This window comes from Neoarius graeffei, chromosome 8, assembly GCF_027579695.1.
Source record: "Neoarius graeffei isolate fNeoGra1 chromosome 8, fNeoGra1.pri, whole genome shotgun sequence".
In the NCBI taxonomy this organism is placed as follows: Eukaryota; Metazoa; Chordata; class Actinopteri; order Siluriformes; family Ariidae; genus Neoarius; species Neoarius graeffei.
Genome location: NC_083576.1, coordinates 41,120,760 through 41,135,630, shown reverse-complemented (window position 1 = coordinate 41,135,630; position 14,871 = coordinate 41,120,760). Strand labels below are relative to the sequence as shown.

At 41.3% G+C, this 14,871-nt stretch overlaps 1 protein-coding gene across 1 annotated transcript in view; it reads left to right on the top strand.

Moving 5' to 3' along the window:
* Nucleotides 1-14,871, top strand: part of st3gal5 (ST3 beta-galactoside alpha-2,3-sialyltransferase 5) — a 123,547-nt gene that overhangs the window by 37,388 nt on the left and 71,288 nt on the right. Inside the window, exons 3-4 of the mRNA XM_060927635.1 lie at nucleotides 2,815-2,935; nucleotides 10,593-10,930. Coding sequence (XP_060783618.1) covers nucleotides 2,815-2,935; nucleotides 10,593-10,930 — 459 coding nt within the window. The remainder of the gene's footprint in view (nucleotides 1-2,814; nucleotides 2,936-10,592; nucleotides 10,931-14,871) is intronic.

The following is a 14,871-nucleotide window of genomic DNA, read 5'->3' as shown; positions in this document are numbered from 1 at the left end:
TTTTATTCAGAAGAGAACATAGATGACATATCAAATGTTTAAACTGAGAAAATGTATCATTTAAAGAGAAAAATTAGGTGATTTTAAATTTCATGACAACACATCTCAAAGTTGGGACAAGGCCATGTTTACCACTGTGAGACATCCCCTTTTCTCTTTACAACAGTCTGTAAACGTCTGGGGACTGAGGAGACAAGTTGCTCAAGTTTAGGGATAGGAATGTTAACCCATTCTTGTCTAATGCAGGATTCTAGTTGCTCAACTGTCTTAGGTCTTTTTTTGTCGTATCTTCCGTTTTATGATGCGCCAAATGTTTTCTATGGGTGAGAGATCTGGACTGCAGGCTGGCCAGTTCAGTACCCGGACCCTTCTTCTACGCAGCCATGATGCTGTAATTGATGCAGTATGTGGTTTGGCATTGTCATGTTGGAAAATGCAAGGTCTTCCTTGAAAGAGACGTCGTCTGGATGGGAGCATATGTTGCTCTAGAACCTGGATATACCTTTCAGCATTGATGGTGTCTTTCCAGATGTGTAAGCTGCCCATGCCACACGCACTAATGCAACCCCATACCATCAGAGATGCAGGCTTCTGAACTGAGCGCTGATAACATCTTGGGTTGTCCTTCTCCTCTTTAGTCCGAATGACACGACATCCCTGATTTCCATAAAGAACTTCAAATTTTGATTCGTCTGACCACAGAACAGTTTTCCACTTTGCCACAGTCCATTTTAAATGAGCCTTGGCCCAGAGAAGATGTCTGCGCTTCTGGATCATGTTTAGATACGGCTTCTTCTTTGAACTATAGAGTTTTAGCTGGCAACAGCAGATGCACGGTGAATTGTGTTCACAGATAATGTTCTCTGGAAATATTCCTGAGCCCATTTTGTGATTTCCAATACAGAAACATGCCTGTATGTGATGCAGTGCCGTCTAAGGGCCTGAAGATCATGGGCACCCAGTATGGTTTTCCGGCCTTGACCCTTACACACACAGATTCTTCCAGATACTCTGAATCTTTTGATGATGATATGCACTGTAGATGATATGTTCAAACTCTTTTCAAATTTACACTGTCGAACTCCTTTCTGATATTGCTCCACTATTTGTCGGCGCAGAATTAGGGGGATTGGTGATCCTCTTCCCATCTTTACTTCTGAGAGCCGCTGCCACTCCAAGATGCTCTTTTTATATCCAGTCATGTTAATGACCTATTGCCAGTTGACCTAATGAGTTGCAATTTGGTCATCCAGCTGTTCCTTTTTTTGTACCTTTAACTTTTCCAGCCTCTTATTGCCCCTGTCCCAACTTTTTTGAGATGTGTTGCTGTCATGAAATTTCAAATGAGCCAATATTTGGCATGAAATTTCAAAATGTCTCACTTTCGACATTTGATATGTTGTCTATGTTCTATTGTGAATACAATATCAGTTTTTGAGATTTGTAAATTATTGTATTCCGTTTTTATTTGCAATTTGTACTTTGTCCCAACTTTTTTGGAATCGGGGTTGTACACGGTAGTCGTTTAAAATGAGTCCCTGTCTCAAGGCCTCTAGAACCAGCCTCAGTCCAACACAGTCGTGGATGATGTTAAGTGGTAAATGTATCCCGTAGGGGCGCTATTGAGGTGATTATTCGTTGATAGTTACTGGATCAGCAAGCGCAAACGGTGCAAAATATCGCATGCTTTTCAATGCTGTTTCTATGCATTCTGTAAACAGAGCATCTGGTACAAAAGTCCCGTGGTGCGAGAGACACACACACACACACACCATTAACTGTGTGCGTGTATATATAGTACAGGCATTTTTTGTTTAATTTCTCAATATGTTGCTATAAGTTCCGCTCCTGTTGGAGGTTGACACAGCGGACCTGTTCCGCATATTTGATTTGGCATAGGTTTTACACCAGATGCCTTTCCTGATGCAACCTTCCTCAGTCTATCCTAGCTTGGGACTGGCACAAAGTATGCACTTCGTGCTGATCCCAAGCCAGGCTTGTGTAACCCCAATGGCTGTGTATTTTACCTAATCTGTATGTTTTTGAACTGTGGGGGAAACCGGAGCATCCAGAGGAAACCCATGCAGACACGGGGCGAACACGCAAACTCCACACACGCTCCTCCCTCTGTGAGGTTTGAACCCAGAGCGTTCTTGCTGTGGGTTAACTGTGATGACCACTGCACAACCATGCCACCCTATGTAATAGTATAAACTATCCATCCATCCATTATCTGTAGCCGCTTATCCTGTGCAGGGTTGCAAGCAAGCTGGAGCCTATCCCAGCTGACTCATCGCAGTGCTAACACATAGAGACAAACAGCCATTCATACTCACATTCACACCTACGGTCAATTTAGAGCCACCGATTAGCCTAACCTGCATGTCTTTGGACTGTGGGGGAAACCCACACAGACACGGGGAGAACATGCAAACTCCATACAGAAAGGCCCTCGTCAGCTGCTGGACTTGAACCCAGGATCATCTTGCTGTGAGGCGGCAGTGCGAACCACTACACCACCATGCCGCTCTAGTATAAACTATCTCGTCATTAGATTGTGAAGCCATATGGTAAATCAAAGGAAATATTCATGGTAGAAAATACATTTAAGAGTGTGAATGCATACTATAAAAATGCTGTATGCGCTTAAGTGATCAATAATCACTTAAGCACGTAATCAAGGCACTGAAATTCAATAAAGATTTCAAATTTAATAGTCATAATCTTGATAAATCTGCTCATCAAATTGTAATAGACCCTCTTCATGTGCTGCTTTTTTTTTAATTTATTTATTTATTTATTCATTTATTCCAGGAGGAGGTTCATTGTACCACTTATGGTCATGGGCTTGATTTCCATTGGCATTCTAAAACTGCCTTTCTTCAATACTAATCCAAAACCTGTCAGGAGGCTTGTTGATCCCAGTCATCGAGAGGTAACATTTTAACATTTCTTTCTTTGTGACACTTAGCCTGATATCAAAAATTAGATAAATAGAGGTTTAAAATATTTTGAAAAGTCTTTTGCTTAAGTTTATTTGCTTAAAATATTTGGTCCAAGTACGTATGCAATCATGCAGGAAGTGATGTGCAGAAAAACAGGTCATCCTTTTATGTACTAAAGAGAACAAAATAATCTCCAGCTAACATGTCAGGAGGAAGATGGGGGGGGGGGAGATTGGTAAAAGTCAAGAGTAAAACTGGTTCCAACTAGAGCGGTTATCTTTACTTCAAAGGCTGTGTGTTTAAGGAACATGTTTTGAGAAAGGAACCATGTGCTGTAAAGACCTTGAGTCACCCCATCATCATCATCCTGCAAGTAACGCTGCAGAGCTACACCCCTACCAGTTAGCCATTAAATCACTGGTTGGTTGTAGGATGCAATTATTAGAAGGGGAAGATTGAGCACACTGCCAAATCATTTCATGATTAATCTGATGACCAGAGGCCAGGAAATACATTACAAAAATAAGTGAGCAAGGACTGGTCATTGCTGTTCGTGACCGGCAGTAGAAGAAGCTACAGTACAATGATCTCCAACTTGAAGGGGTGGGTGGGGGGGGGGAGACTAGATGTAATACAGTTTTCAGAAAGAAGTAAATTAGTTTCAATCCTGTTAAAAATGTCCACGCTAAGCTAGGTACTAGTTTGATTACCAACCCAAAATTGAGTCCATGTCTCAGAATTGTGGCCCCTCAAATTTGACAGGTACAGGAGGTGATGAAGAAAATTGATTGTTTCCAGACATGCCCAAAAGAGTGCAGCCATTCAGCCTGTCTCCTCGTGCCCCACTTACCCTGGAAGCAATCTTTTAAAGTGAATTTAATATCCCTAAACCACGTTTTTTTTTTTTTTTTTTCCCCTTGTACAAAGCAATAGTTATGTTGATTGACCATGTTGTTTTCAAACCATTAGCTGATCCAAAAGACCATAAATTGATGGAAAATCAATAATAATAATAAGCCTTTGTCACATGCACACTCAAGCGCACAGTCAAATGCATTCTCTGCATTTAACCCATCTGAAGCAGTGAACATGCATGCGCGCACACCCAGAGCAGTGGGAAGCCATACTACAGCACCCGGGGAGCAGTTGGGGATTGCATACCTTGCTCAAGGGCACTTCAGCCCAAGGCTGCCCCATGTTAACCTAACCACATGTCTTTGAACTGTGGGGGAAACCAGAGCACCCGAAGGAAACCCACGCAGATACTGGGAGAACATGCAAACTCCACACAGAAAGGCCCCCGTCGGCCACTGGGCTAAAACCCAGAATGTTCTTGCTGTGAGGCGATAGTGCTAACCACTACACCACTGTGCCGCCCAAGATCAGCCGATTTTCATGGACTCTGCCAAGACTGATCCAGAAGATCCCGAAGGGATATGCAGTCCTTGGAAAAAAAATCTTCCAGCCTTACAGCACCCAAAACGTACTTGCCCGAAAAACAGTTCCACTTGCCTAGAGCTTTATTTTATTTTGGATCGGACGGAATGCAGTTGATTTTATTTTCTTTATATAGGTGAAGCAGCATAATTATCATAAATCCACAAAACCATAACACCAATATATGCAGACATTCAGAAAAGTTCTAGTAGCAGAGGAATTAATAATTTAGGGTATATTAAACTGTAGAGTTTTGAAAGAGTATGATGATAATGCTGGAGCTTTGTTTGTTATCAAAGGAACACAGTCCTGTGCAAAATGTCACCGTGGAACCAGAGTATAGAAATGAACCTACAGTTCGAGAGAGTTCTACACAAACAAACTGAACTTTATATCAGCTGCACACATGTGAAATGGAAATAAATCAACTAAGGCAGGAAAGACTATTTTGCATTAAATGGTTATTGTCTGTTACACACTTATCAACCTGTGCGACTCAGTTGTGCCTTTGAATCGAGAATTAATGAAAAGGGAACTGAACATTAACCATTTTATTGAAATTATTCTTAGAAGGGTAATTATAGTTACTATATAACTACAGCTACAACTGGAATGTGCTGATTCTGTTAGTGTTTGTAATTATTGTACCATCCACTCATCTCGTTATCTCTAGCCGCTTTATCCTGTTCTACAGGGTCGCAGGCAAGCTGGAGCCTATCCCAGCTGACTACGGGCGAAAGGCAGGGTGAGCCCTGCACTCCTGCGGGAGTCCCGCGGGACCCGACGCAAAGCAGTGCGGCGCGGAACAAATTTTGAAAGCTCATTGCGGGCAGGAGGGGGAGTGCACAATGCGGGAGCATGCGGGAGAGGTGATAAGCTGCAGTCCCGCTAACTAAAAACGTGTTTTTAAGTGAGATCAGTCAGTGTGCTGGTGACATTTGAATAATTAGGCACAAGTCTATAATAACAGTCGACTAGCCCCAGAAAATTCTTGGTTTCTTTTGGACTTGGGTCTTGGCAGGCTGCAACTGCTGCTGTCTTATCTACTTGGGGATGCACCTGCCCATGGCTTACAAGTGTAAGTCCAGATACAATATACTCTTCCAGTTTCACCCTTCTTTGGGTTTGTCATGAGTCCAACAGAGCTCAGGACAGCCCTCAGGTGCTGAATGTGTTGCTCCCAGTCATTACTATAAATAATAGTGTCATCCAGCTAGGTAACAGCATACACAGTATATGGATGGAGTAATCTGTACTAGTCATTGGAATGTCGCTGGGGCTCTGAATAACCCAAAAAGAAGGTTCACGAATTGGTGTAAACAATGGTTTCAGACTAATTCAGGAGGGCTGTGAGAATTTTCATCTCAATCCAAAGGGGTGTGCCCCTCCTTCTTTCTCCCCACACAAGCTCACCCCCCCCCCCCCCCCCCCCCAATGCAGTTTTCACTGGTGAAACTTTACACTGTTATGCCATTGTGGAGCACTTGTCAGTTTGAGCAAAGCAGCACTTGAGAAAGAGGAGAAACTGTGTGCTTGACACAATCGTGATGCATACATTAGTGCAGAATGTGTAACATTCAAGAGAGGCAGTATCAGATGGTGCAAAAATTATGATTTAATGGCTAATAAAAATGAGTAAAAATGACTCCAAAGACATGTTTTTAGTGAAGGAAACAGTGTGAATGGCAGAAAATAAGAATCAGAAAAATATTAAATTCAACTGGAGACTGTGTGAAGTTTAAATTTATGATAATGAAAAGTGAACGCTAATTTGTATAGATTTAAAAGAAAAGTGTTAAGTTCAAGAGATGGTATCGGACAGTGTAAAAATAAGCAGTGTTGTGCATGTATGCGCTAAATGAGTGCTGTTCATTGAACGTTCACATATTTGTGGTTCACTGAGCAAATCAGTTTGCAACTAGTGAATGTGAGTAGTTCACCGGTGAGAGTGAACAATGCTCACTCAACAGAAGTAGAGATAATAAGCAAAAATTCAACTTTTCATATTATGATATGAAATGCAATATATTACAATGTCTTGGGATCACACTTTGGAAAATTATTACATAACCATCTCAAGTTTCTCACGCGTTCCTTGTCTTGACCAGTGTTATGATGTGCACTCTGATACATTGGTTGTAACACTACTGGGGTGGGTTTCCCAATAATGTTGCACTTTAGGACTAAAGAGGGAGTTTAAAGATGTTCTTAAGCAACCAATGTTGTCTCTGTACTTTTTTTTTTTTTTTTTTTTTCCTGAACTCATTCGTAAGAAGGTTACCAGGGTTCTAAGTGGACCAAAATATCAGCCTAGTGGCACCAATCATAATGGCCAGGGTTTTGGGGGCCACCTTGGGCCCCTGAAAGCTCACAGGTTCTACATGCTCGGAGATGCATTCTAGTGCATTTCCTGGCACTTGCAGACTTCCCTGAAAGTCGCTCTTTTTTGGTAATATTAATGAGTTTGTTTTTTTGTGTTTTTTTTTTTTTTTCCCCAAAAGTTGCTGAGATTGTTTTTGATTGAAGACTTATTATAATTTTCAATGATATTAATGACACATTTATGTAATAAGAATAAAACAGCCAGTTGATGTTCAAGTGTCTGCTTTATTTTCGGCTTCATCCATTCAATTACAATACATGACTGTCCAGATCTAACTCGTATATGACCGTTACATCAACGGTTTCAATGCACCGTGTTGCGTCGTAAAAAAAAAAAAATTGCGGGGGACCAGCATGTATTACGTGCATGGAGTGCAAGTGCCTCTTAACACAGATGACACTTTACTGCGAAACACAGTACAAGGAAGGAGGTAAACCAGACTAGCATGGTCAGTGACGGTCTCCACACGAGACTACTTGGGCAGCTATGCACTGGGTGCTTACATGGACGGGGAGTGGAGCATGTATGAATGTAGAGCATTCGCATGGTAGCGTTGCCACCGTGTGGGTTCTAATGGAGTTAAATTTGATTAAAATGTGGCGATATCAATGTGACCTTACGATATCCATATATAATTCCATAACGTATTGAAATATATTCATAATGTTTTCATATGTTTATTTGATAATTAACTCAACATACTTGCAATCTACAAGAAAAATAATTTAACACCAGCAGCATATTCAACACCAGTTTCCACCCATGGATTGTGAGAGTCCCTCGGAGGCACATGCGCATTCTGTGTTCGGCTGTGAGCGAGACATTCTTTGCTGTGAAAGAGTGATCCAGGTACATCATGAGTTAAGTGCAGACTAAAGTACTACTTTGGCTATGACATTGTTCAGGAAAACTGTTAGATTAACGATGGATCTTAAGAGGCAGCTAAAGACACTCTTAGCCTTAAGAGGCTTTTGGGAAACCCACCCTGATTTGTTTATATCAATAAAGTAGACTCCAAGAACATTCTAATGGTAGGTGAAATTTAATATTTTAATTGTTGATCAGAACTCTCACGCTGGATTCAGTGGGGCATGTTTAAAAAATTCTGAAGAAATTAACATGAACTAGACTAGTTCATTTTTGGGACTTTGAATGTGAACTAGGTCAGTTTAATCTGTGTAAACTGAACTGTAAATGAGGGAAAATAAGAATAGGCTAAAAACAATCAAAGTCCTTCTTGTGCGATCACCTGGTATTTTCAGGCAGTCTCTCATCCAAGTACTAACCATGCCCTTAAGGCACGTTAGGTGGTGCCGATTTCTATTTCTATGGCCTTCAGCCTCCCACCTATTACATAACTAGGGTTACAGTGGGGGGGCTGGTCCTCAGGTAACCGTGAGAGTTTGCCTCCCTATTGAGGTATTTCACCCACGTGACCAAGTCACGTGACGCAGCCATTTTGGACGGCACGCTTAAGTCCTTCAGTGCAAGGCGGTATGAGATGGTGGAGACCTTTGCACATTTTAACAAGAAAGTAAGCTGTGATTCGTGTTAAATTGGATCTGTCTTTTATCACAAACACTGTACCCAGCCTTGGTATGGAGCCCTGTTTATTTATTTCTGTGTCCCTTTCTTTCTAGCCTTTGTTATTGCGTTTTATATCTGATGTCTGCTACATGCAACCCTAGACAAATTAACACTGCCTTGTTTCACTGCTCAGATGGGTTAACAAACACTGACCCATTTACTTTTTGCTATATATTTTATCAAAATTGCGTTAACTGATAAACTAACCTGAAATGAAATGATCACTGCAAAGTCTGGAGTACTCTGTTGGCTCCCAATCCTGTCTCTTCACAGCTGCAATCCATTTGGCCCTCTTGTCTGGGTCAGTAGGAAACCGGTAGTGATGTGTCGGTCGCGAACGATCCGGTTCAAAGAGCCGGCTCTTTGAAGTGAACGACGGGAGCCGGCTCTTCGGTGGGAGCCGAGTTGGGGAGCCGAATTAGTTTTTTTTTTGTCCTTAGGTGCCTCAGAGAGAGAGACTTTCACAAAAAAAAGTTGCTGTCCGATTGCGTCTTTGTGTTGTCTATTACCATTCAAAGGAAAAAAAGTAGCATGGTGTACGCCTACTTTTTTTTGGTTGGGGGGGTTGATGTCATTCACAGCTGCGAAAATACGAAAATTGGTGTAATGCTTAAAGCTGTCGAGCGCAGGGGAGAGGAATCTGTGAGGCACCTAAGGAGGGGAAAATCAGCTGTGTATTTTATATTGGTAATATAACACAGTTTTGCATTATGTTTGTGAGAAAATAATTTATTAATTGGTAAGTTTTATTTCTATAGCTAGAACATTGTTACACTGCTATACTTTACAAAGCTTTACAATGGCTACAAAAACTAAAAAATAAAATGGAAAACATCCTATTGATAAAATATAAATAATAATGTAATTAATTAACTAGTTAATTGCAGCAATTAAATAAAAAATAAAATCTCAGGAGCCGTTTGGGAGCCGAAAGAGCCGGCTCCTTATAGTAAGAAGAGCCAAAAGAGCCGAAATTCCCATCACTAGAAACCGGTAAAAGGAGCGTCCTGCACGCTGTCCCTGTCTGTTGTGGCAGCCCACAGCACAACAAGCAAACACCATGGTTATTTATAGAGTGCTTACTGACAAATTAATCTATTCTAGGTGTCTGTAACACGTTTTTTTTCAAGCTGGTTCTCCCTCTCTGTCTGCAGCATTAGTATGTAGCTTGACGTTCAAAATGGCGGACACCGGGGCGTCACGTGACCCTGTGACGTCAGGTGAAATACCTCAATTTACATCAGTACTGCAGCGTGCCTTGCCAAATGGTAGTAGGTACACTTTATGATGTTCTTTGGTATGACCCAACGGCAAGTAGATCTCACATTCTCCTGGTTGAGAGGCGGACATGCTAACCACTAGGCCAATCTGTGGTCCTCAAATTTATGTAGAGACCATACAAATTAACAGCCATTTCTCATTACCATCAATTTGGACAACAGTCTATACTTGAATTTAAGAACCTTGGCCTTTTTTTTAAACCAATTTTTATTTTCCATCATCCATACCGCATTAAACACACAAACACAGAACATGGATAGGTACATCAGTCCTGAATGAAATTAATGTAGTCACAGCAACATTTGGATCAAATTTTATTCAGTTTTATTCTTGCATAAAAACATGCTTATTTTTACACCATCTGATACTGTCTCTCTTGAATGTTACACATTCTGCATATTGTGCTTGTCAAGCATGCATGCAGACTTTTTTTTTTTTTTGGTCAGGTGCTGCTTTGCTCAAACTGACTTGTACTCAACCTTTGCATAACAATGTAATAGATGGTAACTGGACTGAAGAGGGAGGGGTGAGCTTGTGTGGGGAGAAAGGTCCTGGTTTTCCTGGTGTGGGGAGAAATGGGGGTTCATCTGCCCTGGGATATGCTGCCAAATGGTCACCAGCCAGTTTCACTACTACTAGTGGTGTCTGACGATGGCACCGGTCCCATTCTGCCATCCCCTCCAGTAGCTAGTAATGAACTTCTCTATCACCACTAGATCAACTGTGTCTTTTGGTGCCATGCTCCTTTTCCAGTAGCCATTTTCAACATGTTCTTGGTGTGTATTTATACACACACACACACACACACACACACACACACACACACACACACACACATTATATAATGTGTGTGTATTTATGTGGACAACTGTTTTACTGGAAATATGCAACTTGTATTTTTCGTGTGCGCGCGCACGTGTGTTGTGTGTTTTTAATTTTTTTAATTTTTTTTTTTTTAGCGTGTTCATTCGTTTGTCAGAAGTGTGTTGTCCCAAGAATGCAGACCATCTTTTACAAGAAGGAAGATTGAGAGCATGTATTATACTTCCGTGCCTGTGGCTGAGCCCTTCTTACAAAAAAACAGCAACTTAACAGAACATATGTTTGAGTATCCACCACCCTTTGGATTTTGGAATCTGCAACACAAGCTAAAAGAAGTCCTGGATCTCCTACCCATTTCCTTGTCGGAGGATACTGGAGGGCGTGATTGCCGTCGATGCGTTGTAGTTGGCAATGGTGGCATACTTCGGGGACTGGAGCTTGGTTCTCTCTTGGACCAGTTCAGTGTGATCTTAAGGTAAGCCAAACCAGTTTAATTGGCAAATAAATGTGTTTGTTCAGTGCTGTGGTATTGAATAACCATTGTAAAGCTTATTAAATGCTTGTACATGTGCAAGTTTCAAAATTTCTAGAGCACTAGAAAAATGGAGCACAGTGGCTTAGTGCATATAATAAATATATATTTAGGGACTGCCCGACAGCAGCGCTCTTGATAAGCAAAATATTTGCAAGGGCACAAATCATCCTGAATAGAATAATACTACTATTATAGTATATGAACCATCAAATTGTGTAGTGTATTTTGTGTCAGTAAACTGCTGCATTGTCTTTTGTGACAGTGATACCAATCACGAAATACGCATTACAGTTATAAATACATATTTATGCCAGAAACACCATATTTATTATTGTGTGCCTCTGCTGGTGCCTGGTGGACAGCAGTAAACCAGTGCTTTCAGTTTTGATCATTACGATATAATTATGATCAAATATCAAACTTGATATGTCAGACAGTTGTCTGGTTACATCGGTCACGTCCACACACGCTGGCATGTGCACAGTGCCCATAGGACTAATTACCATGCACCTGTTCCTGATAAGAGTGCAATGACAGCACATACAAAGAAGGACTCTCAGTAACAGAGATTATGAAGTATACGCTCTGTACCCTTGTCTGACACAACCAAACCTTGTATTTTGTATTGCTTTTCTGGGTTTGGTCCTGTTTGTGTTTTTGGAATTTGAGTATTATATTACCTCTGATATCCCATCTGTGCCTTGATCAGTCATTGCCTGTTTTTGGACTCTGCCTTTTTCTATGTTTTGAATCTGATTGCTAAGGTGCTTTCAATTCGTAAACAAAAATAACCTTTTCACCTGGGATTAGACAGGGCATCAATTTCATCAATACTGTCAGATTCATCACTTCAGAAAGTACATAGCTGTTTTACACTGGAGATCAAAATTAGAGAACAACTTATAAAAACTTGAATAATTTTGAAATAATACCATCTTCACTGCTCAACAGTTTAAGGACATTTTGTTGTGTCTATACCATGCTACAACAACACTTTTTCACAAAATGGATAACGCATTTCAACAAAAAACGTGCATTTTGCAAAAAATGCACTGATCAAAATTAGAGAACACTTTCAGGTGCCTCCCACTTAATGGTGCTAATCTAGCACATGGTGCTAATTTCCTTGATTATCAGTCAACCCCTATTTAAGTGGCATTCTAACTGCCAGTTTCATTGACTTTGCAAGATGGTGGGTCGTTCTAAAGTGACTGAAAGCCTCCGGCAGCAGGTTGTCCAGATGAAAACCAAAGGGATGACCCTATCAGCCATAGCAAGACAAGTTGATCGTTCCAAATCTGTGATTTCAAGAATATTGAATCTTTACAAAACTACAAACTCATTCAAGTCGCCCAAGAAGGCTGGTCGTCCACGGAAGACAAATGCAAGAGAGGACAGGTCACTGCGAAGGATGTCAATGGGCAATCGTTTCCATACTGCAGGTGGAATTGCTCGCCAGTTCAGTGCTGAACATGGTAAGGATCTGTCTCGCCATACAGTGGCTCGCCGTTTAAGAGCATTTGGACTGAAGGCCCACACTGCAGTGACCAAACCTCTCATTAGCAAAAAAAATCAAAAAGCTAGACTGAGCTTTGCTGAGGAGCATGTTGTGTGGACAGAGGAGAACTGGTCCAGGGTTCACTTCAGTGATGAAAGCAAATTTAATTCATTTGGGTCTGATGGGAAGCATTATGTTCGGCGACACATTGGAGAAAGACTAAACCCAAAGTGTGTAAAGAAGTCAGTGAAAGGTGGAGGAGGAAGTGTCATGGTTTGGGGCATGTTTTCTGCTGCGGGAGTTGGGCCTCTTGTACAGCTACATGGCCGAGTGAATGCAAATGTGTATCAGAACCTTCTTCAACAGCACATGGTTCCTTACTTGCGTTCATCACCCAATCAGCCTGCAGTCTTTATGCAGGACAATGCTCCATGTCACACAGCAAAACGGGTAAAGAATTTCCTTGAAGGTGAAAACATTGAATTAATGGCATGGCCTGCCCAGAGTCCTGATCTCAACCCAATAGAGAACCTCTGGAAAATCCTTGGTGACAAAGTTATGGTCAAGAAACCCTCTACAATCACCGAACTGTGGAGGAGGCTGGAAGAAGAATGGACCAAAATCACACCAGAGCAGTGTGAGAGACTAGTGCTATCCTGTGGCCGCAGATGTGCTGAAGTCATTCACAGCAGAGGCTTGTACACTTCTTACTAATTGCTGACTGTTGTAACCTTCAGATTTTTGTTCCAGATTGTTGTTCTCTAATTTTGATCAGTGTGTTCTCTAATTTTGATCAGTGTGTTCTCTAATTTTGATCAGTGCGTTTTCTGAAAAATATTTTTTTTTGTGAAATGCCTTTAGTCATTTTGTGAAAAAAATGTTGTTGAACCATGATATGGACACAATAAAATGTCATTTAACTGTTGAGCAGTGAAGATGGTATTATTTCAAAATTATTCAAGTTTTTATAAGTTGTTCTCTAATTTTGATCTCCAGTGTGTGTGTGTGTGTGTGTGTGTGTGTATATATATATATATATATATATATATATATATATATATATATATATATATAAATAAAATATTGTGTGTACACACACACACACACACACACACACACACACACACACACAGTGGTGCTTGAAAGTTTGTGAACCCTTTTGAATTTTCTATATTTCTGCATAAATATGACCTAAAACATCAGATTTTCACACGAGTCCTAAAAGTAGATAAAGAGAACCCAGTTAAACAAATGAGACAAAAATATTATACTTGGTCATTTATTTATTGAGGAAAATTATCCAATATGATTGTTTTAGGTCATATTTATGCAGAAGTATAGAAAATTCTAAAGGGTTCACGAACTTTCAAGCACCTGTGTGTGTGTATACGCATACACACGCGCGCGCGCACACACACACACACACACACACATACATATATATATATATATATATATATATATATATATATATATATATATATATATATATATATATATATACGCGTGTGTGTATAAAAAAAAAAAAAAATCTCCTTCTCACCCCCGGGGGGGGGGGGGTATCCATGTCATCCTCAAGCTCGGGTCCTCTACCAGAGGCCTGGGAGTTTGAGGGTTCTGCGCAGTATCTTCGATGTTCCTAGGACTGCGCTCTTCTGGACTGAGGCTTCAGATGTTGTTCCTGGGATTTGCTGGAGCCACTCTCCCAGTTTGGGGGTTACTGCCCCAAGTGCCCCCACTACCACGGGGACCACGCAACCCTTGACCTTCCACATCCGTTCCAGCTGCTCTTTCAACCCTTGATACTTCTCAAGTTTCTCATGTTCCTTCTTCCTGATGTTGGCGTCAGCTGGGATCGCCACATCTATCACCACCACCCTCTTCTGCTCTTTGTCCACCACCACTATGTCCGGTTGGTTAGCCAGGATCTGTTTGTCAGTCTGGAAGCTGAAGTCCCACAGAATCTTGGCCCTGTTGTTCTCAGCCACCTTCTGTGGTATGGCCCATTGGGACTTGGGTATTTCTATTCCATACTGGTTGCAGATGTTCCTGTATACTATCCCAGCCACTTGGTTGTGCCTCTCCATGTACGCTGATCCAGCTAGCATCTTACACCCTGCTACTATGTGCTGGACTGTTTCAGGGGCTTCTTTGCACAGTCTGCATCTTGGGTCTGATCTACTCTGGTAGATCCTGGCCTCTATGGCTCTTGTGCTTATGGCCTGTTCTTGTGCTGCCATGATTAGTGCCTCTGTGCTGTCTGTCAGTCCTGCATTATCCAGCCACTGGTAGGATTTCTTGATATCAGCCACTTCCTCTATCTGACGGTGGTACATGCCATGTAGGGGTTTGTCTCTCCAGGTTGTCTGTTCCTCCTCCTCCG